General features: G+C 40.6%; 2 protein-coding genes across 2 annotated transcripts in view; one reads left to right on the top strand and one right to left on the bottom strand.

Annotated features, from left to right (window-relative positions):
- Nucleotides 1-12,017, bottom strand: part of LOC133659645 (cyclic AMP-responsive element-binding protein 5-like) — a 32,389-nt gene extending 20,372 nt beyond the window's left edge. Inside the window, exons 1-2 of the mRNA XM_062062229.1 lie at nucleotides 11,976-12,017; nucleotides 4,105-4,446 (exon numbers count right to left, since the gene is read on the bottom strand). Of these exons, the coding sequence (XP_061918213.1) occupies nucleotides 4,105-4,446; nucleotides 11,976-12,017 (384 nt within the window). The remainder of the gene's footprint in view (nucleotides 1-4,104; nucleotides 4,447-11,975) is intronic.
- Nucleotides 12,018-17,311: 5,294 nt separating this feature from the next.
- Nucleotides 17,312-25,036, top strand: part of LOC133659644 (CUB domain-containing protein 1-like) — a 46,130-nt gene continuing 38,405 nt past the window's right edge. The window contains exons 1-2 of the mRNA XM_062062228.1: nucleotides 17,312-17,372; nucleotides 20,109-20,163. Of these exons, the coding sequence (XP_061918212.1) occupies nucleotides 17,312-17,372; nucleotides 20,109-20,163 (116 nt within the window). The remainder of the gene's footprint in view (nucleotides 17,373-20,108; nucleotides 20,164-25,036) is intronic.

Here is a 25,036-nt window from a genome sequence, read left to right as displayed (position 1 = left end):
ATATTTTCTTCTTCTAAGGTGGGGGCGTAACAGAATATAATGGAGAAGCACTGTGTTATGTTACTGTTAAGAATCTAAATTGTCCATTCAGTGCATCTGGAAAGCAGGCACGTGCACACATAGGGCCCTATGGGTGCTCGAGCCCCTGCCCTTTTTTGCCTCGTCTTAAAAAGTGCCCTCTGCCTGTGTGTGTGTGTGTGTGTGTGTGTGTGTGTGTGTGTTTTTGTTTTTTTTCTCCCTTTAAACAACATTAATAAATTCCTGTCAGAGATGTAAAAAAAAACAGCGGTAAAAACTCCACGTTTTCTTGTAATACCGGGCGAGTGAGTGAGTAAGGGAGAGGGGAGAGGGCCAACTGCGCCCCTGAGGAGACGTGACAGTGGAGCAACTTGAACCTGTGAGTTATGGTCTAGTCGCCGTCCACTTATTCAGCATCTAATATGGGTAATATTTCCGAAAAACGCTGTATTATTCTATTATTCAATGTGTCAGCTTCTGTTTTTGCCGGACGTCGGAGCACGGCGCATCAATTGAGCACGGCACATCAAGTCCGCACAGAGCAGAGCGGATCGTGCGGGACAGGAAGTAGTGAACAAAATACAAAATAAAACACCGGGTTAATTTTCAAAATAAAATGCACTGTGTTTACGACGGATCACATTTTTCTCACAGTAGAGTTTTAGATATAAAGTTTATTGTGACTTTGCTACTACTGTGTGGGTTAACAAAATAATAATAATGATAATAATGATAATAATGATAATAATAACAATAATAATAATAATAATAATAATAATAATGATAATGATAATAATAATAATAATAATAATAATAATAATAATTATTATTATTATTATTAACAATAATAATAATAATAATTTCAGCATTCTGGGGATATAAGATGTAGGTTCTGTTAGGAATATTACCATCTGTATTTAAACTTGATTCATGTTGATTATGCCTGCAGCACAATGCCAAAAAAAGAAAGGATACAGCCCTCTACTGGCCCCTGGTCAATATTTTTGACCCTGTATTGCGTTTCAGTTGTTTAGTCTGAGCATTAAGTGGGAAAGACCATAAGTTACAACTTGACGGTGTTTTCATCAAGTTAAGGGAAGAAGGACAGATTTTCACATTGAAGTTTTTTCCATTTGGGTATTTATTTTTGTATTTTTTTTCAAAGTTCATGTTGCACTGTTCAATATTAAAGTGCTTATCTTTAACAATAAATAGCCTAATAATAAACCAGTGTTTTGTTGCTTTTCATGTCTTCCAAGCCTTGATAATGTGAATTAACTCATTATGACCATAATTTGTTGACACAAAATAAATGGCAATCACTTTTACCTACAAAGGACACACAGCTAAGTAGTTAGCTTCCTATTAGCAAATTTAATTTTACATTAATTTCCATATTGTGTAAAGGACCAAAAAAAAAAGCCTGCCCTTTTCTGACTTTGAGCCCCTGCCCCTCTATAATCATGTGCACGTCCCTGCTGGAAAGTATTCACAAAACTTCACTTTTTTTTTTCTTTTTTTTTTTTTTTTACAATTTGTTATATTACAGCCTTATTCCAAAATGGAATCTATTAATTTTTGTCTTCAAAATTGTATACACAATAATATAATAATAACATTGTGTAATTGTGTTTTTTTTTAACACATTTTTGCAAAAGTGGTTAAAAATAAAAAAATCACATGGACATAAGTATTAACGGCCTCTGATCAATACTTTGTTGATGCACCTTTGGCAGAAATTACAGCCTCAAGTCTTTTTGAATATGATGCCACAAGTTTGGCACACCTATCTTAGGGAAGTTTCGGCCATTCCTCTTTGCAGCACCTCTCTGCTTTGGGTCGTTGTCCTGCTGAAAGATGAACTGTTGCCCCAGTCTAAGTTCAAGAGTTTGAGCGTATGTATGACTGTTAGTCTGCACCATACCAAAGCAGAAGTAGTAAATAACATTAGAAGAGTAAAGACGCTGCTCCTCCACATTGAGAGGAGCCAGATGAGGTGGTTTGGGCATCTGGTCAGGATGCCCCCCGAACCCCAGGAGCTGGACAAAGTAGCTGGGGAGAGGGAAGTCTGGGCTTCTCTGCTGAGGCTGCTGCCTCCTCGACCCGACCTCATATATTCATATAGGCTTAGGAAAGATGGGCTCGGCCCTGTGCGCTTAGGGGTGGGACAAAAAATTTATTATTCTATTATATACTATTATATATAGTAATATATAGTAGTTAATAACATAATATTACCATATTGTTCGGGCTATAAGGCACACTTAAAATCCTTTCATTTTCTCAAAAATCGACAGTGCGCCTTATAACCTGGTGTGCCTAATGTGCGGAATAATTCTGGTTGTGCTTACTGACCTCGAAGCACTTTTATTTGGTACATGGTGTAATGATAAGTGTGACCAGTAGATGGTAGTCACACATAAAAGATACGTGTAGACTGCAATATGACTCAAGTAACCAACACCAAAACTTTAAATGTTCCGTTGAAAATAAAGAACAATACACACAGCGCTCAAAAATATGTCAAAATATTTTAGTATGACTTTGAAGTCGCACCCCTTGATGGATTGTCGGCACATTACGGCTACCGTAGTCAGAAATACTAGTATTACTATGGTGTGTGTATAACGACTGCAAAATGGCACCCATTAGCAGACATATTATCTGGCGTTTTGTTTCACAATATTATGCAAAACCAACTTTTCTTACCTTCTGCTACCTGCTGATGTGTATTTGAGATCTGCATATGTCCTGAAAATTTGCGCACTGTAGTCCAGGCCGTTGCTGTAGTCGATAAGCTTCTTCTTTTTCACTATCTTCTTGTTATGGGGCATTCAACCTCTGATGTTGCCATTTCTAATATAAAGTAGTGAAAAGTTCTAACTTATATATCGCTATGGAAGCGCTAAAAACTACCAGTGTAGTGAGTTTACATTATTCACCCACGGATCTTTAGTTATTGGAGAGTTCCAGTCGGACGGTTTTTCACGGGACACATTTCCGGCGCTAGTGAGCCACGGATAAGGAGATGCTGCTCCGTTGTTGATTGAAGAAAAGTCGGAATGTCATTAAAACAGTTAGCTCCATCTTTTGACACTTCTTCCACTCCCGTCCTTGCACGCTACACCGCTACAACAAAGATGACGGGGAGAAGACGCTGCCGAAAGTGAGTCACGTAAATAAAACCGCCCACAAAACAGTGAATCCTGAAGCGACTGTCAGAAAGCGACTTGAAGATGGTCTGTAAAACATCATCTATGCAACATTTTGACCAAGGATCCACCATTACATGTTATGTCGACCACAAGGAAATGTTTTAAATTGAGAAAAAATCCTAATATGACCCCTTTAATGCGCCTTATAATACGGTGCACCTTTTGTATGAAAAAAGACCTTAATAGACCCGCTCATTGGCAGTGCGCCTTATAGTCCGGTGCGCCCTATGGTCCAGAAAATACGGTAATATAATATTATATTATAACATTATTTTTAAGTTAATATTTTATATAATATAAAGTTAATATAAATAATATTGGATGGCCAAAAGACACAATCACAATCAGATAAATATATGTTTTACACTAAAGATCAACATAAATGCTTTTACACACACAGGCTTTTGATAGGAGTTTTTGAAAGATGGACATGGTTGCGTGATTGGCCACAGAAAGATGGACTCAGCCTGGTGATAGGTTTAAGAAAGATTGACTTGCGGAGACAATTGGGAGTCAGGAAGCTCTCCTGTTTAGTGAGCGGTCTTATTTGTGTGGCTGCGCTATTAGGGAGGAGGGAGTATTAATTTATATCTCTGCAATGCCTCCCGGTTTGATTTGACATTTTTAGGACTTATGCAGATCCCAAATACACCACAGCAGGTACCGATAGGTAAGAAAAGTTGGGTTTGCAAAGTAGGGCTCTAAAATGCTGGGGTCTCAACAGGAGCCTGGGGTCAAACAATTTCTGACTGGGCTTTAGTCCCCTCTGTGTAGCGCTGTCCCTGTTCATTGCAGTGCAGTTTTATTATCATCATCTCATTTATACTCCAACATCTTTCCAGGAACAAACAAATGAGGGATAAAATCTTACCTGTGAAGCGGAGTGCATTGCAGGGTGTGGCGAGGTCTGGTGGGGGTGCCCGGAATGGAGGTGGGCATTATGGGAGTTGTGATGGGCATTGTGGGCCTGCGGGTGATGGTGGCCGCCCTGGCCGTGCCCCTGGCTGTGGTGATGATGGCCGTGGTGCTGGTATGCGTGGGGAGGTGCTTGCATGTGCTGGTGCGGATGAGAGTGCGAGTGCGAGTGCGAGTGCATGTGATGGTGGGTGCCTTGCTCTTGCCGCGACGACATCATCTCCATCATGTGGCCCATGGAGTTCATGTTTCCATTGGTGATGGCGCCCGGGTGGTGTGAAAGTGCAGCTTTCAGCCTCTGAGTAGAAAAAAAAGGACTAAAAAGGTTATTGTTTAACATCAATGATCTAAGGGTGGATATCATTTGAAGATTGTGTGGAATTGAGGCTTGATGTGAGGAATTGTGAATTTAGTCTTAACTAGTGTGTGGCCTGAAGAAGAAGAACATGACCTCAGGCCAATAGTAAACACGTGCAAACAGGAGTTCAGTCCATTCAAGTGAAGTGAAGTGAATTATATCTCTATAGCGCTTTTCTCTAGTGACTCAAAGCGCTTTTACATAGTGAAACCCAATATCTAAGTTACATTTAAACCAGTGTGGGTGGCACTGAGAGCAGGTGGGTAAAGTGTCTTGCCCAAGGACACAACAGCAGTGACTAGGATGGTGGAAGCGGGGATCGAACCTGGAACCCTTAAGTTGCTGGCATGGACACTCTACCAACCGAGCTATACCGCCTCAAAGAAAGATTGTAGATAAACATTGATGGAAAGTGAATATAATTAGCCAAGTTAGCTAATTATCCAAACTAGCATACCAGCTAAGTCAGCATTACTTCAACTGTTTACATTTGCTGGACTCTCACAAGTCAGCGTTCATGTTGACATTAACAAGAACTACTTCGTTGTGTGTTTTGTACCGTATTACCTCGAAAAGAAGATGACCATGAATCAAAAACGACCCATCTTGATCAAGACTCTTTTTTTATTTTTTGATATTGTTTTAGACAATTTATTTTTGAATCATGTTTTCAGTATCAGTGAAAATTGCAATAAAAAAAGAGTATCATATTTCTTATCTGCTCCATGAATGAGATATGCTCCAGCACCCCCTCAACCCCGAACGGGACAAGGGGTAGAAAATGGATGCATGGATGTACTTGGCTTCATTGATCGTCATCATCTTAAAATGCGCATCATAACAAATTCTCTGTTGTTTGCCAACTTGAAAGTAACCATTGTGTTGCGTTCGTAACACTTTGAGCACTGTGTGCATTAGTGGCTGCATCTCTCCACGTCACAAGTGGGTGTGAGAGACAGAACGAGCAAATACAGTCAACGTGGCGAAGTTGGTAGAGTGGCTGTACCAGCAATCGGAGTGTTGCTGGTTACTGGGGTTCAATTCCCACCTTCTACCTTCCTAGTCACGTCCGTTGTGTCCTTGGGCAAGACACTTCACCCTTTGAATCTGATGGCTGCTGGTTAGCGCCTTGCATGGCAGCTCCCGCCATCAGTGTGTGAATGTGTGTGTGAATGGGTAAATGTGGAAATACTGTCATACGCTTTGAGTACCTTGAAGGTAGAAAAGCGCTATACAAGTACAACCCATTTATTTTATTTATCAACATAAATTGCGTGATGAATCTGCGTATACAGTTAAAGTACCACTGAGAGTCACACACACACTAGGTGTGGTGAAATTACCCTCTGCATTTGACCCATCCCCTTGTTCCACCCCCTGGGAGGTGAGGGGAGCAGTGAGCAGCAGCAGCTCGGGAATCATTTTGGTGATTTAACCCCCAATTCCAACACTTGATGCTGAGTGCCAAGCAGGGAGGTAATGAGTCACATTTTTATAGTCTTTAGTATGACTCGGCCAGGGTTTGAACTCACGACCTACCGATTTCAGGGTGGACACTCTAACCACAAGGCCACTGAGACGGCTTGTTTAGATCAGTAGTCCCCAACACCCGGGCCGCGGCCCGGTACCGGAACGTGGATAGATTGGTACCGGGCCGCACAAGAAATAATAAGTTATTTCCTTTTTATTGATTATCTGAGCCCGAACTATGTTTTATTTTGAAAACTATTTTTTATTTTGAAAAATGACCGGATTCTCTCGGTTATATCTTCGTCACTTGAGCGCCAAAATTTAACCCAGCTAGCAAAATGACTAAAAAACAGACGTCTTTCTAAAGTTTCTTTGTGAAGGGGAAAACGCACATCGAAGAGAGAGAAGAACAGCCTACGACTTCTAACAAAATGAAAACTTTTAATAGACAATACCAGGAGCCATACTTGAAATATGGATTTATCGCAACAGGTGATTCCTACGCACCAAGCCTGCCAGTGACGTGCAGTCAGGGGAGGCAGGTGAGGCGGGGCCTCACGTGCCAACATGGAAAGAAAAAAAATGTAAAAAGAAAAAAAAAAAATTAAATTGTTATATGTATCCAGTGATTATACTATAAAGTTATTTTCCATTTAACTTCACCAGTTTTAAATTATTTTTATTCTAAATCTCTGAATTTTCAAATTTGCCGTTCAAATACTGAGAAGAGACTTGCGGTGATCAGCAGCCAGTTGAGGCACATCACTGAGTTGAGCCTCACTATGGATTGCGCAATGACTCGGCTAACTGCTGGCCTGCTGTGCAGTGAGACCGTTTTGCTATATGAATTATATTATACATTTCCATAGTTTAGTTAGCTGAGGTATATAATGTACAGTGTATTTTGTCAACAACTGTATGTGTGTAACGTATTTCTTGTGCTGAGCAATCATAAAACGGCTGCGAAGACGCACTGGCTGAGGCTTGCAGTAATCCCGCCTCATGGTGGTAGAGGGCGCTAGTGATCCCAGGGAACATTTTTGCGACTACTCGGCTGCAGAAGAAGTGACAACAAGCAGCAACAGTTAGCAATCGTTTATTTTTTCCTCTCGCCTGGACTTTTAACATGGAGGATTACATATCTAAAATAAAACAGTTTTCTAAACTGGACTTTCAATCGAAGCAGGAGGTAATAATTAAAGGAAGATCTCCATCGAGACAGAGAGACTTTTAAAACTGAAGAAAGATAAGGAAGACTTCTATAAACAAGTTGTCGACGCTTTTGTTCAAAAGGAGCGGCGCATGGACTTCATTTATAAGTAAAGGTAAGACCATAATACAGTTTTTTTTTTTAAATGTGCTTTTTCGTGTGCTACAGTTTGTATGTGTAAAGTTAAAGTTAAAGTTAAAGTACCAATGATTGTCACACACACTAGGTGGGGTGAAATTTGTCCTCTGCATTTGATCCATCTCCTTGATCACCCCCTGGGAGGTGAGGGGAGCAGTGGGCAGCAGTGGCGCCGCGCCCGGGAATCATTTTTGGTGATTTAACCCCCAATTTCAACCCTTGATGCTGAGTGCCAAGCAGGGAAGAATGCTGGTATGAGCTTTTAAACATAACCCGTTAACTGCTGCCAATCAAATGGTGAATAAGATACTCTTTAGGGTTCATATGTTTGTAAACCTGACAGTGATGAAGTCAGTGCCTCACCAGCCATGAACCTCACCGCACGTCACTGAAGCCTGCTCAGCATAATATGCGGCGACCGGCTCTCAAACATTGGCGGGGATTTTGTGTGAGACTGAGCCTGTGCCTTCATTCCCCAAGCTGCTGCACGATCACCTGTCTGTGCTTTTAAAAGAGTTTGAGCGCTACTTCCCAACTTCAAAGGACCCACGAACTGCCAAGGAATGGATCCGCGACCCATTTGTTGACAAAGCAGGTGTATCCAGCATGTCTGTGCAAGAAGATCAACTGCTGGAGATCGCAAATGACGGCAGCCTTAAACGTGTGTTTGAGACAACAATGTTCTGGATGAAAGTCATGGCAGAATACCCCGAATTCGCCACCACAGCACTGAAAACCCTGTTGCCATTTCCAACATCCTATCTGTGTGAAGCGGGATTTTCTGCAGTGACAGACACCAAAACAAAACAACGTAGCAGACTGGACATAAGCAACACACTTGGGGTGTCTTTGTCTCCCATTACCCCCAGTTGGGACCGTCTTGTTGCAGAGAAACAAGCTCAGGGCTCCCATTGATTTAACGTTACGGAGAGTTAAACTTCTCATGCACTTTATATTTGTTTTTAATGTTGTATCCGCATCTTATTTTGAAGGCATGTAAACGTTACCATAGCAACCAAAATCAGAGAGTGTTACAGTGGTCGCCAACAGAGGGAGGTGAGGGAGAGGGAGGGGAGAGCTTGAGAGTCTGGGGCACACAAACAGGCAGGAGGTTTATCTGACGGTTCAAACGGGCAACTTTATTTCAGCTGTTGAAAAATAACATTCATAAAGAAAGTAGTGTGGAATTGCTGGTTGTTGTCATTTATATATTTTTCCACGTGATTTTTATGTATGTAATACACAGTGGATTCACGTTTATTATTATTTCATAACAATCAAACCTCCCCCCCACCCTCCCTCCCTCCGGTCTGTGGTAAAATTGTCAGGCGTTGACCGGTCCGCAGTTTCAAAAAGGTTGGGGACCACTGGTTTAGATGATACGGTTTACATGGTTGATGCAATATTTATTTGTGATTAATCACATGAGTTAACTCGTATTCTTGACAGCTTTTGTTAAGAAATGTGTAAAAGAAGAGAAAAGAAGGAGTATGCTTGAAATAAAGATACATTTGTGTGAACAGAGCCGCTGGCAAAAGACATTTAAATGTTGGTCTATTTATTTTGTCAGAGTTACAGGAGCGCTCTGCTGTTTTTAAGGACCTTCTGAAAAAAAGTGAGTCAAGAATCTGCTGCAAAAATGTTAATGTCTCACAAGTTTTTTAACTGAACTGACCTTGAATTGAGGAACATCACTAGTATAACTAAAGAAGTTGAACAGATGAATACTGACTGCCTCTGAAGTAAACAAGCTATATTGATTGATTGATTGATTGAAACTTTTACTAGTAGATTGCACAGTACAGTACATATTCCGTAAAATTGACCACTAAATGGTAACACCCGAATACGTTTTTCAACTTGTTTAAGTCGGGGTCCACGTTAATCAATTCACGGTAAGAACACAGCAACACCTTAGTCACATAAATCACATGACGAAAAATAACTTCCAAAAAGGAGAGGACTTAGGCCCCTTCTACACTAAGCTGGATAAGGTTATCCAGGGTAAATCCCACCTAACCTTATCTGTGTCCACACACAACAATGCCACCGTTTAATACCCCCTCTCCCCTCCGTCCGCCGGCACAACTCAACCTAGTACGCATGCGCGAAAAAATGCGTGCGTAATAGTCACCTCTGACCTGGAATGGTATCCTTACCCTATGTTTCAATGTAGACTATTGCCACATTTCTTTTAACAGTAAACCTTGCTTGCCTCAACATCAGCAGCTGTTAGACTATTGTAGTGAATCACACTTGAGCCATCATACATGAATCATATCTTTAATGGACGTGTGAAAGTAAAAAATGTGATAAAGAACATTTTACAGCAACCAACAACAGGACACTGTGCTTGTAGGCTAAAATAGGCGGTCGTACTTGACGGCCGCAACCACTTCATGACTTCACAATAGTTATGGAGTACAAAACTAGACGTTGAGTAATCGCTCAACATACATCGCGGACAATAACTGACAGTCTGCTTTGCCAGTCCAAATGCATTCGCTATTTTTCGCAGTCTTCCCTTGTCCACGGGAGCCTGCATTTTCGTTGTCTCTCCTTTGGCAAATGGACAACGTTTTTCACTAAGTAGAATCACAGCTGACTTGGACATTCGAAAGTTCTCTTGCCGTTCCTCTTACACAACACACTCGTTGACAAACATATCCACCAGGCTGCCGTTCTTCCAGGGCTTATCCAAAAACGTCGCTCAACATTGCTATGTTGCCGTCTGAGATGTGTTGTATCCGAAATAGCTGCAATCGCCCGTTTCCTTCTCTTAAGGTATTCATTCATGAGTGATTTCCACAAGCCTCTGTACATGTAGAAGAAGGAGAAACACGGGCACATCTGTATTACTCGCCTCCATCTTTCTAGTGGTTGCCGGCGAGTTACCGAACGGGTTGTTATGAAGCTGGCTGTAGCGCGTTCTTTCTGACGTCACTTCCTGTGTGGGGTGCGGTCTTTCTGGCGTCACTTCCTCTCCGAACTCAGTTTGTAAACGATCAATGAGTCCATACAAAGCTAAGAGCCGGAGATTTAAGAAATACACGGCACACTTACCCATGTAAAAAATTATCCAAGGAGGGTTACCTTAAACGCTGGTTTAGTGTGGCTGACACGGGGGCTTAGGCTAAATAATTATTTGTTTAAGGGGTTATCCGGCTTAATGTAGACATAGCCTTAAAGGGTTGCCTTGAGGAACACCTCAGTTATGAAAATCACATGTTTGGACCACAGTTTTCTCCGTTTGCTAGCAAGGTTAAAATGTCAATGCAAGGATCTGCCAATGTGTTTGCAGTGGTCCAAGTTCCTCTATTCAACAGGAGCACTCTAGTGTTTTTTAGGAATTTGCTAAGAGCTAAATGGTCCCTAGTGTGTGAGTATGAGTGTGAATGTTGTCTGTCTATCTGTGTTGGCCTTGCAATGAGGTGGGGACTTGTCCAGGGTGTACCCCACCTTCCGCCCGAATGCAGCTGATGCGACCCCGATAGGGACAAGCGGTAGAAAATGGATGGATGGAATGTAATGTTTGTCTCCCATGTTTTGAACTGAACTGCCAGTTTTAATAGTCCCACCCTACATTCTCCACAGAGGAATCATTCCAGAATAGTATAAGTTCCTTGAGCAGGTTGATTACCAACAGCTTTAATGGCTACATGCTCTGACTAGATAAGAAGACGAAGCGCTCCATAAATCAAAAAAATCTGAGAAACAAATCAAAGCACTTAGTCTGTCCTCTGTCTCCCCTTCAGTCCTGTCATTCTCTCTCGTCACGTTCCCTCATTGCCCGGTCCACGTCTTTCCTCTTCATATTCCTAATAAGCTCCCTCTCTGCTCATGTGTGTCTCGATGTCTGCTTACAAGATGAGTTCTCTGGCAAGGTGCGCGCCGCAGACTGTTGACCCAGCAGCAGGTTTGTTTCTTTAGGCGTGTGGTCTACTTAGCCCTGACAGAGGTGGTGGTTCTTTTGCCACAGACCAGACAGAAACACTCTCAAGGTGTTCTTATGTTGTTTGTGTTTACCTACATGAGTTTTCCTCAAGAGGCTGTTTTCCTCTAGGCATGGCATTCGGACAAGATAATACACACACACAAGTGGACAGTGTGCAAGAAGGGTTCAAATGTCGCAGACATACCAACTTTCATGGATTGTGCACGTAGGCATAAATAAAAGTAATAACTGTTTTGTCTAACGCAGCGCATGAATGCATAAATGCATTTCAATTCTGTTTGATTTACAACTTTTTGTAAAAAAAACTTAACTCAAGGCTACTGCTGTGAATCTCACACTTTCATTCCTTCTCTGAACTCCCTTCCCCCTTCCTCCCAGCTGCTGTCAGTAAGTCCATAGAGCGTCCGGGGCTCCATATCTTTTAACAACCTCTGCATTCATGATTCCCACAGGGAACGCCATCCAGCTGGTCTGGATCACAATACTTTAGACGCATCAGCTCGCCCTGTCCTCTCTTTCACTCACACACACACACACACACACACACACACACACACACACACACACACACACACACACACACACACACACACACACACACACACACACACACACACACACACACACACACACACACACACACACACACACACACACACACACACACACACACACACACATTCTTGCATTTCTTACCTTCTTGAGATCTCCGAATAATGCCTGCCACTTTAGGACCATCCTATCTAGATATATAAAGATTTGTATTTTCAACATTAATAATATATACATACTTTGCACATATAAAAAAGCTTGTTGATAAAAATGAGTTGGAATTTCACAAGAAAAAGGTCACAGGTTCACAAGAAAAACTTAGTATTTTGGCAGTATTATAATAAAAGTCGTAATTTTACTCAACGCAAGTCAAAATTTTACAAGAAAAACTGAACATTTGTGCAATATTATGATAAAAGTTGGAATTCTACTCAATAACGGTCGCAATTTTACAAGAAAACTTTACCATTTTGGCAATATTATAATAATAATGGGAATTTTTACTTGGCAAAATTATGACCAATGTCATAATTTTGCAGTGGTCCAAGTTCCTCTATTCAACAGGAGCACTCTAGTGTTTTTTAGAAAGACAAATCCCATTCAACAGTTTAGGATCTCAGAGAGCCATAAAGTAAAGTGCAATAACTAACTTCATAGTCTGGATCCTCCTCAGAATCTTCATCAGGGAGCTCTTGAAAAGCATCAATCAATTTTACTCAAAAAATGTCACTACTTTACAAGAACAACCCAAAAAATTGGCAATATTGTGATAAAAGTCAGAATTGTATATGACAAATGTCACCATTTTGCATTAAAAAGTAATACTTTACATAACAAAGCAATAATTTTATGAGAAGATATTGCAATATTGCAGAAACAGAAAGAATATGAGAAATTGTTCCCATTTTTATAAGAAAAAAGTCGACACATTGTGAGAAAAAGACTGCTTTTAGTTATTTTTTTGTTGTTGAATTTTTTGTTTGTAATTGGTGTTTAATCTTCATTATTTACTTCAAGTTATTACAGCATGTTTCTATATACATATATATACATATGTTTTTATTAATTTTGGCCAAAGGGGGCACATTTCAGTAATATGAATAAAAAAATATTCAGTCTAAGGCTGGACTCCCAGGCAGGGGGTCCAAACTGAGACCAGGAAAAAAAACCTCAATAGCCATAGCACACACAAACAAGTTATTAGGACCATAGGATGTATTCGTTCATCCTATGGTCACATATGGGACGCGGGTTGTCTTACGTCAGCACCGGAAGTCGTAAAATCAGCTGTTCACCTGGCGGGTTTTTCGGGTATGGACAGGGAAGTCCTTCTTTAGCTGCCGTCTTGTTTTATCATATATTGCTGCTTTTGCACCTGTCAATGTTTACTTTTGTATGCGCATTAAATCAACCAACAATCCTGACTTTGGAGCAATGTTCACAGACTCTAGTATTTGACTCTCTATTGGATGCAATGGTTTTCTGTATTGGGACCATGATTTCGGTCCTAACTTGTTCACCGGTCCTCATATGGAAGGTTGTTTTCCTTGTTGATGTCTCAAGAAGGGTAGAAATACAAGAACACACACACGCACACACACCAGTTGTTGCTTGTGGAAAGCTTTTTACCAGAAGTCTTCTCTACATTCTCAATTCCTGCATATTAACTATATATCAACTATTTTAGAGACAATGATGACCTTGCTAAGCCTGTTTTGGCTGAGCATAGTTTCAGTTTTGTCATGAGAGAAATTCCTCACATAGTGATACAAAAGATTAGAGATTGACTGATTATCGGCGCTGATATTTGGCATTTTGAAGTATATCGGTATCGGCCTTTTTAATCGGTATTGGCATTTTTTTTGTCTGTTTGTTTTTTTGCTACAATAGAACTACATCAGCAGATACTGTATATACACATTTGTCATCATTAGTAAAGTACAGTAGATAGTACTAACCACTGCTCAAGCATCTTTTTGCCCTGCATGAGAAAATGTCCTTTTTTTTTTTAGTTTTATTTTAAGAATAAAAATTACTCTCATTGTCAATAATACTCACCAAATATATTTTGATATCTGACAGGGCATTTATTTGAGTTCTTCTGATAATTCTTCTCCAGTCTGCCCAGCTGCCTCCCTTTCTCTCTCTCCTGCAATTTCACGGCCGCCGCGACCGCCATGACTCTCGATGCCTCTTAGTTTGGCTGTGTGCTCCTGGGAAAATGATATGCACCACGGCCACATTGGCCATGATGCCCGGATCTTAAGCATCTATTTTCCTTTGTGCGATTTTGATGTCATTACGGCTTCTTTGACCAAGGGTGGCTTTAATTCTGTCTGCTATGAACCGCCGGAGGGTTTCCGCGGGGCATTAATAAGCATTAAAAGTCATCAAATGGATTTTGTGAAAATTGAAGCCTTAAATGGCATTAAAAAGCATTAAATGAGATGTCCAGAGTCATTAAAAAATGTAATACAATTGTAAGACTGGGCCGGTAGTCAATACGTCAATCAATTAAACAATAAATTAAAACAAATCTAATAACGTGGCGATGATCAATAAATTGCTAAGTCTGTGTGTTTCTTTCCTTTGTCTCTGGCTTTCAAACTGGACACCAGAGGTTTTGTAACGCCCGAAAGTGTTGAAGGCGCTTCCTCCAACGCGGACACTCCGCTGGATTGCAAAATCAAACGGCTTTGCCATTCTTTGGTCATTGTAGGCGTGTAGTCCTGCACTCTGACACCATGTTATGTTAATTAGGAAGCGATGCTCGTTTCATACACAATTTCTTTTTTGCCGGGGAATCCAGTTTTTGTCCTTCTTTCCTGGCATTTTACTGATCCCGCTTTGTTTTTGCTACTGCAGCGATGGAGTCGCTCAAGAAGCCTCTGTCTGCAAGACTCGCAGCTTTGGCGAGTTATTGTGATGTAGTGAAAAACCATAGCGTTACCGCAGCATAAAACATTCTGATTTACTAAGATCCAAATACCACGTGCTAAACAGTGTGTGCAAAAAATAAAATAGTGCAAACTATGAGTGGACGTGTTGCATGTGATTCACTAAGACTGCGTGTGCAATTGACAAGTGGTGTAAACCGCTTGTTTTTAAACGAGGATTTTACCACAAAGACACTTGATCACTTTCTGCACATTCATCATGTGTGCGATGCGTTTGAAGCAGCAGCACACATCTATAATCTGTAACACTTTTTCTGAATCACAATCTCGACAACAGAAACATATGCAGACTGACACTTAATTCTGTGCGCGAGGCTGTGCATCGCATCACCAGCATATTCAGGCGTCTGGAATGCAAAAAAATGCACAATGAAAGACGTCTTTCATAGAGATATTATAGTAATATATTTCCTAAATTTAAAAAAAGTAACAACATTAAAAAAAAAACATTTGTTTTAATCAGCCTCCCAAGTCATCCAGCAGCTATGAAATTATTAAAGGAAATTAGACAATATGTGCAATATTTTTTTAAGTTTTCTTACCGTCAAAATGTTCACACACACACGTATGACACAGGATTCTTGTCTGTGCAGTGCAAGGACTGATCCTGCAGCCGTGAGTGGAATGGTCAGTTTGCACAACGCACAATAGTGCTCAAAAAATGGTGATTGATAAATCGCATTGCACGTGCTAAATGATTATATTTGCATTTTCTCCTCCTATTATTGTGGACGTTTTGATGATTGGCATCAATTTTGCATATTAATGAAGACAGTGACCCAAAATGAATTGCACGCCTTATTCTGCTCACTTAACAGACGCAATCCACTTAACAAATGTTTAGTAGATCACCTTGGTGTGTGTTATCACGTTTGCACGTGTTTTAATACATGCAAACCTTTAGTAAATCAGGCCCTGTGTCCGACGTATCCTAAAAAAATTTGTTAAAAGAAAAACTTAAATCCTTGTCTAGCCGTTTACTGGCATATACTATCCATCCATCCATTTTCTACCGCTTGTCCCTTTTGGGGTCGCGGGGGGTGCTGGAGCCTATTTCAGTTGCATTTGGGCGGAAGGCGGTGTACACCCTGGACGAGTCGCCGCTACATCGCAGGGCCTACACAGATAGACGGACAACATTCACATTCACACACTAGGGACCATTTAGTGTTGCCAATCAACCTATCCCCAGGTGCATGTCTTTGGAGGTGGGAGGAAGCCGGAGTACCCGGAGGGAACCCACGCAGTCACAGGGAGAACATGCAAACTCCAAACAGAAAGATCCCGAGCCCAGGATCGAACCCAGGACCTTCGGATTGTGAGGCACTAGTACTAACCCCTGTTCCCTGCCCTGACATATACTATTCATGTTTAAATATATTTTACTGCAAGTGCAAATTAACATTGCTCCAAATTGACTACTAATACCGTATTTGCTTGAATAGCCGCAGGGGCGCTAATTAATTTAAAACCTCCTGTCACTCCGGCGCTTACCAGAAGCCTGCGGGATGGCCAAGCATGCGCTAATTATTTTAAAACCTCTTCTCACTCCGGCGCTTACCTTATCATGAAAAGCATATTTAATAAAAAAAAAAACGTTATTATTGTCTTACCTTTAGGTATAAATAAGTCTATGCCAGCTCCTTTTGAAGAAAAGCATCGATATAGAAGTCTTCCTTATCTTTCTTCAGTTTTAAAAGTCTCTCTGTCTCGATGGAGATCTTCCTTTTAAGTATTACCTCCTGCTTCGATTGAAAGTCCAGTTTAGAAAACGGTTTTATTTTAGATATGTAATCCTCCATGGTAAAAGTCCAAGCAAACAATGGCTCCGCACTCTTGCTGCCGGTTGTCTTCTTCTGCAGCACTCTTCTGCAGTACCAGCAGTCGCAAGAAGGATCACTAGCGCCCTCTACCACCAGGAGGCGGGAGTCCTTTAATGACTCATATTTGACCCGGCGGAAGTGCCAAGCATGCACTAATTATTTTGCGAAACGAGTTTGACCCGGCTGTAATTCGAGGCATGCGAATACTATATTACCGGCGCCAATTCAAGGAAATACGGTAATCAGTATCGGTAACGGCCCTGTAAAAACTATTTCGGTCAATCGCTACAAATGATATATTGTTTTGTACATGTTTACCCCAATTACAACAGAAGTCAGCCCTGGCAGCCAACTTGACTTTAGCCTCAACGCATCAACTCCTCTGTGTTGTGACCACCGGGGTTAAAATACCACAGAGGCCACACTAACACACAGCAGGCAACCTCAGGCCTGCAGCTGTCTTGGTATTATCATACACACACATCACACAAGGACACCATAACACCACCAACCACAGCGTGAAGAATAGCGATAAGGTAAATTATTTTTAAAGAATCTGGTCGCGGTATTGAAATACTCCCCACCAAAACATCCAATCGATCACGCTGCTAAGACAGAAAATGGATTAACTCAAGCTTACAGACATCCATCGCGGTCACCGCTGCTGACGGGGACAACGTCCGGTGGATGAATTCTGAGGATGACAGCTCTCACAAAACATGTTCCCATCAACCTTCAACTTGTCAGTCAGCACCAGAGAGGTGAGTCCCTCCCCACTTGTTAAAAAGGAAACCAATCAGACACAAGGCTTCTCTGCAGCGTGCACGTTATCACAACATAATAACGCCGTGTGAAATGGTTGTCAAGCACATACATCTGAGCGCTGCTTGCCAACCGCACTTATCGCCGGATAGCAGAGGGTAGAAGAAGGTGAAGAGTGAGAACCTCCAGTTAGAATGGAGAGGGAGTAATGGGGTGGGGGGGGGGGGGACTTCTCCCGTCGACTCCCTTTACACGCCATCAGCCCACGACAGCGAGCGCTCGTTTATCAGTGTGTCTGAGAGTGCAGTCCAGCTGGCAGCGTGATGCTATCGGTTTAGTAATTGAATTAGTCTGTCCAAAGCAGTCCCAGAGTGTCGCAATCCAGATGCAGGTCAAATAGCTGTTGTGAGGATGCTAAGTGTTGATGATTAAGAAGTGGACAGAGATGAAACATACAACTAAACGCACCGTTGTGGGACCAAAGACAAAAGCGTGACACAATTAAATACAGTGGTAACGAGGGATGTATACCAAAGCAACTCGACCAATATTTTGAGATACGAGCTGTGTCCCAGCTTTTTTTAAGATCAACTGTTTTAATTAAACAGTCGGATTCCCCTGGTCCGCACCAGTTCTAAGTCAGCTAGGCGTAGGTTACGAGCCTCCGCGCCACGAGGGGGTGTAGTAAATATCAAATGCCCCAAAACATCCGGTCTCCTCGCTAGCATTAGCTTATAGCTAGAGATGTCCGATAATATCGGACTGCAGATATTATCGGCCGATAAATGCTCTAAAATGTAATATCGGAAATTATCTGTATCGGTTTCAAAAGGTAAAATGTATGACTTTTCAAAACGCAGCTGTACGGAGTGGTACACGGGCGTAGGGAGAAGTACAGAGCAGTTGCGTCTCCCAGTCATACTTGCCAACCCTCCCGATTTTCCCGGGAGACTCACGAATTTCAGTGCCCCTCCCAAACATCTCCCGGGGCAACCATTCTCCCGAATTTCTCCCGATTTCCACCCAGACAACAATATTGGGGGCATGCCTTAAAGGCACTGCCTTTGCATGCCGGCCCAATCACATAATATCTACGGATTCTCACACAAGTGAATGCAAGGCATACTTGGTCAACATCCATACAGGTCACACTAAGGGTGACCGTATAAACAACTTTAACACTGTTACAAATATGCGCCACACTGTGAACCCACACCAAACAAGAATGACAAACACATTTCGGGAGAACATCTGCCCCGTAACACAACTTAAACACAACAGAACAAATACCCAGAACCCCTTGTAGCACTAACTCTTCCGGGACGCTACAATATACACCCCCCCCCCCATCCCCTACCCCCTACCCCCTGCCCACCTCAACCTCCCCATGCTCTCTCAGGGAGAGCATGTCCCAAATTCCAAGCTGCTGTTTTGAGGCATTTAAGAAAAAATAATGCACTTTGTGACTTCAATAATAAATATGGCAGTGCCATGTTGGCATTTTTTTCCATAACTTGAGTCGATTTATTTTGGAAAACCTTGTTACATTGTTTAATGCATCCAGCGGGGCATCACAACAAAATTAGGCATAATAATGTTTTAATTCCACGACTGTATATATCGGTATCGGTTGATATCAGAATCGGTAATTAAGAGTTGGACAATATCGGAATATCGGATATCGGCAAAAAAGCCATTATCGGACATCCCTACTTATAGATGCAGATTTACATATCTTTGCTCAGTGACGGGCTGTGCGTTTCTCACCTAGGCCTTCAGTGATGTCCTACTTAGTCCGACTTCACCTCTCAAAATACCGTAATTTATGTCACCACATGGACACGGCTAGAGATACTATACAGAAACACACTCGCACACTAGTGGGCATTGGAACCCCTCAACAGTGTAAAGAACGGACTATTTTTGGCACATTTAACATTCAATAAACCCGCTTCAGCAATTAAAACATATCTTATTTGGTACTGTCAAAATTAAAAGAATTGTATAAAACAAACGAAACATGAAAAAATGAAGAAATACAATATTTGAACTCACAATTTCTAGCACCCATTCGACGCCGTATAAACCAGTGGAACCGTCGTAGTAGTCGGTTGATTCGTGTGAAAGTGGCGGGCAAACCATTTCACCGCCGAGATAGGTTCTGGTGTCGGCCGACCTTGTCTCACAAGATGTAGTTTCTCTTAAGTATTCTTTCTTGAAAATGGCCTCGCAAATATATATCTGCCACCTAATCAACATTTTGCTCTCCTTCTTTGTGAGTACAGGTGAGTTTTCTGTGGCTTTCTATGGCTCGTATGGCTCCGGTGCCACTTCCTGTTTTCGCAACTTGTGATTGGATACTCACTTGGGAGTCCCAAGTGAGTATCCAATCACAGCGTAAGGCCAGCTAGAAGGCTGTACTGACAACAACTCGTGATCTGATTGGCTATCGCAACTGTCTGTCAAATGTTTGTGCCCGTTCACTTACAGTGCACAGACGGCTGCATTGTTGATTCTGAAGGCCCCGGGCAGATTTCCTACAGCATGGCAACATAAGCTAGCTGAATTCTGATTGGATACAAACTCTAACCTAAAAACAATAAAGCTACAAAGAGCATAATATGACATGTAGAGAATATGATTACTTTTAGATATTTAGGGAAAGTAAATAAAAAATTTAAAATTACTTTTATCTTTAATAATGATCATGATTTCTGGTTATGTTTGGCCGGCAGAGAAGGCCCTGCTGGCCCTGACGGCCCACCATCTCCAACCATGGGAACTGAGAAAGTGAGTGTGAAGGATAGTTCTGAGGAAAATAATTTATTTATTGTACTGAAGAAGCAATTACTATCACGACTAGATATGGGTACCGAATCAGCTGTTTTTTTTGGCATCAACCGAATCCTGCCGGTCCTACAGGGCACAGGTTCAGATACAATCCAATGGTGCCATGTTACGGTACCTGGCTCACTGAGGGCGGACTCCGCCAAACTACCTCTAGCTCTAGGTAATGTTGCAATTTTCAATACCAACAAAGAAATGCTCCAACGTGAGTAAAGTAAGGTTACACTTTTCCAAAAATGCACTAGCTTGATGCCCATATACATTGGCTTTGCTATTGATATGCTACTTACTGATTAGTATTATCAATTTTAGATGGCGATTTCAATACCTCCAAATTTGTGAACGAAAACTACAACTTGATCTGCTCAGTGGCCTTGTGGTTAGAGTGTCCGCCCTGAGATTGGTAGGTCGTGAGTTCAAACCCCGGCCAAGTCATACCAAAGACTATAAAAATGGCACCCATTACCTCCCCACTTGGCAATCAGCATCAAGGGTTGGAATTGGGGGTTAAATCACCAAATGATTTCGAGCGTGGCCACTGCTGCTGCTCACTGCTTTCCTCACCTCCCAGGGGGTGAACATGTGGATGTGTCAAATGCAGAGGATACTTTCAACACCCCTAGTGTGTGTGTGTGTGTGTGACTATCGTTGGGACTTTAACTTTAACTAAGATGCAGGTTACAATCAAACAGCTGGTGCGTAATAAGTACAATACTTACAGTATTAACTCTTTTTAGGGCGCAACAAAAGCAACAACTGAACTGACTAGCCAACACACCATAAACTATACACTACTGCCACAATCACAATCTCTTGGATTTGCAACCGTAATTGCAACTTAATGTTATACTTGAAACGACTCAGAAATGTGTAATAAAACACGATGTAACAACTGGACAGCAGTTATCACAATCAGCTAATTTTCTATTATCAAAAACAATTAATATCTATTTACAAACACAAGAATCTTGAAAATTGGTACTGCTGAGTACAGGTATCGATTCATCCCTAATCATGACCGACTGTGAGGCTGACTTTACGTCACAATTCGAATGGAAACTGGAGGAAGAGAAGTCCGTTTTCCCAAATATAGACGACCAGCATTCAGAGCAGCACTTCTCAAGAGAGCTCCCGGCACCATGACACAGCAGTGCGAGCACAAAGAGGGAGAACTACCGCTGTCGCGCTGGTGGAAAATATCCAACCACCAACATGAAGCCAACGTACCTGCGGGCCGTGGTCGCTTTCCCATCACTTTATCACTTTATAAAACTACTACTAGTTATTTGTCACTCATTCTATTGGATTCAGAACATATTATTCGTCTCTGTGGGGGAATTTAGGCATCAGAAAAAGAAAAAGGAGGACAATAAAACAATCAAATGGTTCAAATAAAATAACAGAATGTTCTTGGTAATACAGAATATATTGCCTTTGTATTATCTGTGAGTATTGTTTTGTTTTCCACATAAACTCTTTGTTTGCACCACCATTGTATTGTTTTCAAACAATATTTCTTACTTAATAGTTTGTTTTTCTTTTTAAAAGGAATGTTACATATTGAAATGGTGGTGTTGTGGATAGGCCAAGCACAGATTAGATGGATTTCAATTCATTTCAATATGCGGTGCTGCTTTAAGACTTATGAGCGTGGTCGTGGAACGCAATGTGCACGTAGGTTGAGTTAGCACTGTTCAACTATAATGGAACCCGTTTAAGTTGACGCTCATCGGACTGACAGACTGAAATAAATGGTTGTCAATTGAACAGAAATGAGCCATTGTTCTCACATGTACATGTGAAAAGTGTAAAACAAAGCACTTTGGATCGGTTTTCCTCTATTCGTGCATATTTTTTATAGAGATTTGTTGTTGTTTTTTCTTCCCGTTTCCCTCGCCACGAGACATTCAACAGGCTCAAAAACAGCTTCTACCACCAAGCTGTGAAATACACAGCCCCTATCGCTAAGCCTCCACCCCGTCCACCACCATTCCTGTTAACACCTAAGTGTTGCACACCTAAGTGTAACGCAATCAACAAGTGCAAGACCAAATGCAAATAAATAACTCCGCAGATGAGTGTCTATATCAAAATATGCATACAGTGTATATTCCCAACTTGTAAATAATTGTGTTTTTTTAAATATTTTTCTTTAAACATTTAGCGCTGCTAATTGTAAAGAGATGCCAAAGTATTGTTCAGTGTTCCTGTAACAGTGACAATAAAGTAGTGCTGTCCAACAATTACTTTTTACCTGCGAGAAGTTGGCCCCCCTTATCATTGTAAATATAAAATGATGCTGTCATTTGTTTTTGTCACGTATATGCTGGTTTGTGTAATAAAAATGTCAGTTTGTGCCGTTACGTTTTTTCATGTTACTCTAAAATAAAAATGTTTGACTAGTGATGTCATGCAGCCCCCCCCCCCTCCCCCGCCCCTCTTACCTTGTCAAAATCACCCCAAACTTGTCCTATTTGTTTTTGCTACAAGTTTGTTTCATCTATGGTATTACCATGTTATCATTTATAACAGCACAGCACTCTTTATGTCAATCATCAAATATGTTACTTAGTGATGCACAAATAAGTCCAACATTGTCTTTGACCGATTAATGCTTAATTTGTGGACCCCTTCAGATGTAAATACATGATGTGCATGATCTTTTATTCTCTAAATACCGTGAATGTCAAAAGAAGTGAGGTCATAGCAAGCAGTAACCTCTTAGTGATGATAAATGGTGTAAATCTTAAAAAAATAGATTTTTCTTAAGAATGTAAAAATCCAATCCATCCCAATTTAAATATTTTTTTCATCATCACTTTTATATGTGCCACTAAACCTTTCAAAATACGCCCAAATCTGCAATGATTCAGGTGAATAAACAGTAGGCTACAGGGACTCTGGACCATCGCCTGAAACCCGGAAGTGCCCGGATGTGACTCTAGGTCACATGATTGCAACCCAGTTATATTTGCCATGCTTTTATTTTGAAGCTTGCTTTGCGCTAAACAGAAAGTCACTGTGCGCATGATTTAATGTTGTGTAACTAGACAGTTCTTATGTTGCTGTTGTCGTTTCGCGTAGTTTAGCAATAAGGATGACGTTGACAATACAACAACACAACACAACATTAAAGGATAACTTTTTTCATAGAGATTGACAAAAACCATTTATGTCGACGTCGACTTAAAAGGGAACTGGGTTTTTTTGGAATTTAGCCTATCATTCACAATCCTTATATAAGACAAGAACACATATGTTTTTCTTTTTTTATGCTTTCTAAATAGTAAATAAATGCGATCAACATTCCGCTTACTATTCCGCCTATAAAGTGCTCTAAAAACATCCAAACACCTCCGTTAAGGTTTTATATACATGATGTAAGTATATATGTAATGTAGTAACAGGCACATTTGTAATAACATAGTTATGTATTTTGATCATTTCAGGCATTCGGCAGCGCATTATATTGAAAACCTATCACAACGTTCACTTTTTTTTTAACAACATTACTGATTACTACTCACTGCGGACTTCACGAGAGCCAACAAACATAATAAAACATCACTTACTGTATAATGTCTGCTGTCATTAGGATGTTGACTGATAGAATGTTTATATATTCTCGTTTAGATGAAGAATGACTCATAATCATCGCAAAGAAAAAAGGGGGGTGACCAAGAATCTTTTTGTGTCTTTCTCGCCATTTCTGGGTCTAAATTGGATGACAAAGTTGACCAACTCGTCAGATTATGTTTTTGTCCTAATATTATACAGGCAAGAGGCATTACTTATAATCTAGAATAAACTTTCGAGCTTTGAGCCGCGGTGTCAATACAGCAGCACAAGCTGTTAGCTCCCTCAGATCACAGCTCCGCTATTAATAGTTTGTCTGCGTTAGCACTTATAATAACAATATCCCTAATACTTGGTTAATATTCAAGTCACACAATATAAATGGAGTATTGTTGCCGCTTTTTGGATGTCTTTTAGAGGGATTTATGGGCGGAACAGAGGACCTCCCAGTGACTCCATTAGAAGCGGATTTTTATGTACATTTATTTACAAGTTAAAATGCATTTTAAAAAAAACATCCGTCTCCAAGTCTTTCATAATGATTGTGAACGATAGGCTAAATAAAAAATAAAAAATGCATTTCCCCTTTAAGCAGGCACTTTTTAGTTATAAATAGTATGTTGAGTAAACAGACCAGGACTTAATGAGTGGGTCCACATTAAAACCAACTTAACGGGTACTAATGTAAGGCCAGTTCTTCTCAAATAGTGTTGCAGCCCCCCTCGAAGGGTGCGGTGCAATGCCAAGTGGAGCACGTGTGACCGCGAGGAACATGCTTTATTAGTATCATGCTTCAAACCCTGCTTCAAAAACCTGTGCACTTCAAAATGTGATCATTGTGCCATTAATCCTGACTTCCTCATTTTCATAAAAAAATAAAAATGTGCCCAAATTATTTCAGTTAAAAGTGTTTAATACATTGTGCTCCTGAGTTAATGTTGCTGATCATTTGAATGTATTAATATTTGTTGAGTTAATTTAACAACATTTTTCAGTACCATATGGTTTAAGTCAGTCAAGAATGTTTATAGTTTAAATAACGATTACCTTTTTTTTTATTTCAGGCAAATTGATGCACTTTACATTTTTTCTGTTACATTAAATTGTATTTAATTTAATATAGTTAAATTATATTTAAATGAAATAAAAACAATTACTCAATGTAATTTAATTGAATTGAATGTTTTTATAATTTAATTTAATTTTAATTTAATTGTAATTTAATTTAATTTAATTTAAT

Source organism: Entelurus aequoreus, linkage group LG11 (assembly GCF_033978785.1).
Source record: "Entelurus aequoreus isolate RoL-2023_Sb linkage group LG11, RoL_Eaeq_v1.1, whole genome shotgun sequence".
Lineage (NCBI taxonomy): Eukaryota > Metazoa > Chordata > Actinopteri > Syngnathiformes > Syngnathidae > Entelurus > Entelurus aequoreus.
The sequence above is the reverse complement of the archived record's forward strand: the minus strand, read 5'-3'. Positions and strand labels throughout refer to the sequence as shown.